At 33.4% G+C, this 2,028-nt stretch overlaps 1 protein-coding gene across 1 annotated transcript; it reads left to right on the forward strand.

The window, feature by feature from the left end:
• Positions 1-347: 347 nt before the first annotated feature.
• LOC116853417 lies at positions 348-2,028 on the forward strand. Its single transcript, XM_032834489.1, has 3 exons — positions 348-479; positions 693-891; positions 1,988-2,028. The coding sequence occupies exons 1-3, from the start codon at positions 348-350 to the stop codon at positions 2,026-2,028; spliced, it is 372 nt and encodes a 123-aa protein (XP_032690380.1).

Below are 2,028 nucleotides of genomic sequence, written 5' to 3' on the forward strand. Positions count from 1 at the left end.
GAAACATACAAAATAACTGGAAGTGTTGTTCAACTGAAAATGTCACTACAATTGCGAGGTTGTTAGATGTATAGCCAAAAATTCTGAATAAGCGGTTTTTTCTGTTAAATATAGCCAACAAAATGAAACATTAAAAATGTTTTATGCGCACAAACATATAAAAGAACTTTGGTCACAAAACGTTATATTCCTAACAATAACAGAGAGCAATAGTTTTTATTATTCCTTCAATAGTCTTATATAATAACTTCTAAGTATAGCTTTAATTTAAAATTTCAATATTGATAAGGACATTCTTCTAGTGTTGGCACGATTTCCAATCACGTAGTAAGAAAAAACATACTGTGATGAAGCAGTCTATAACAGCAACGGGAGGTGCTGTAAACAATGCAGAAGTGTTGACATCACATGAGGAACAAGTTCTTGATATTATGTGTGCTACGAGTGTGAATGGCCATCCAGATGTATTTGAATCTAATGTAAATTTGTTGCAAGATTTCGATGTAAGATTACATTAAATATTGAATATTTTCCATATTACTTATATTTTCTAGTATTTCATAAATTATATATATGAAATATATAAACCGTATTATATATTAAAATAAAAAATGTAAGAATTGTGTATATACGCATATACTTTTATGAAATTAACATTTAACTGATAAAGAATAAAATGTATTTATTCCCAGAATGATGAAATGGAAGTGGAATATTTATATGAATATGAAAAAGAGGCACGATCGAAGATTGTTCATTGCACAGATTCCATCAACAATACCAACATATTATCTGTACAAAATAGAAAAACTATTCTTGACAAGGAATTTAAAAACTCTGTGCAGTTTTCAAATGAAAAAGAGAATATAGACACACAGAGCGTACTATACAGTACGTCAAAATAGCATGGGAACACAATAAGTGTAGTAAGCTTTAAATCATAAGAAATTGGCAAACCTCATTCGATTACTCTTGCAAAAGTCGACTAGGATTTTTTAATTTCTTAATGCTTAAAGCTTACTACACCTATTATATTTCCGGTCTTAAGCGATTTAAAAGAAATGCATGGGTAACTTTAAGTGCTTAGACTTCGAAGCGTTTGAAGTGTACAATGGATCGCGCCCTTAGATATGTCGAAACTCTGCGAAAAAACTCTGCCTCTTTTTAAAATTGCAAAGAAAAGTCTATACTTTATGGTTACATACTGATATATCTATATTGATGGTTATCATGATAACCATCAATATAGATATATCAGTCATTATAAATTTACGAAAAAGAAAATTTATTCCATTCCGTAGGATATGTCAAATTGTGAAATGTTTTTGTCCATTACCATTGACATCAGAATATGCAGCAATATTATTGAAATGTTTATAGCATCAGATGATTTTTTTCATATGCCGGCAAAATTCATTCTTTGTAAAGATCTTAATATCTTAATATTCCATGCGGACGCATCTTAATGACCTTATTATGACGAAATATATCTATCATTTCCGATGTATTTTTTTCAAAAATGTAACGCGGTAACCAAATTTGGACTAAGGATTTGTGTTTAATGGGCAAAAATACATCGGAAATGACTATTCACATTCGTACAACAAAAAAGTTAAATTTTGTCGTTCGGTGTCATTCATCGGCACAACGTGCATTTCTGCTAAGGAGAAAAGAGGAAAGCGTGATACATGGATACTATAGTGAGCGAGACACCTATAGAGACAGCACGGTGTCCCTATTGCTGTCTCGTTCATATTCTCTGCATTCAAGCATTCGTTGAGTGAGTGAGACAGCTATTGAGGACACCACTACAACTGTAACGTCTGCTGTTTTCTCTCTCAATCGGACGACGTGCGATAAGGATGCAACATCGAAAGTGGTCTCCCACCACATTCCCTACGTGCCTTCTTCGCTTCTCTCGCATTTTACGTAAGATGTACAGTATGCCCTCCGTATATGCCTGTTGTCGCTTTCGACTATTTGACAGGCGTGTACGGGCCCGCCGAGGAACACCATACCTGCCTCTGA

Source organism: Odontomachus brunneus, unplaced genomic scaffold (genome assembly GCF_010583005.1).
Source record: "Odontomachus brunneus isolate Ranch 3 - 2012 unplaced genomic scaffold, Obru_v1 Obru_scaffold_319, whole genome shotgun sequence".
In the NCBI taxonomy this organism is placed as follows: Eukaryota; Metazoa; Arthropoda; class Insecta; order Hymenoptera; family Formicidae; genus Odontomachus; species Odontomachus brunneus.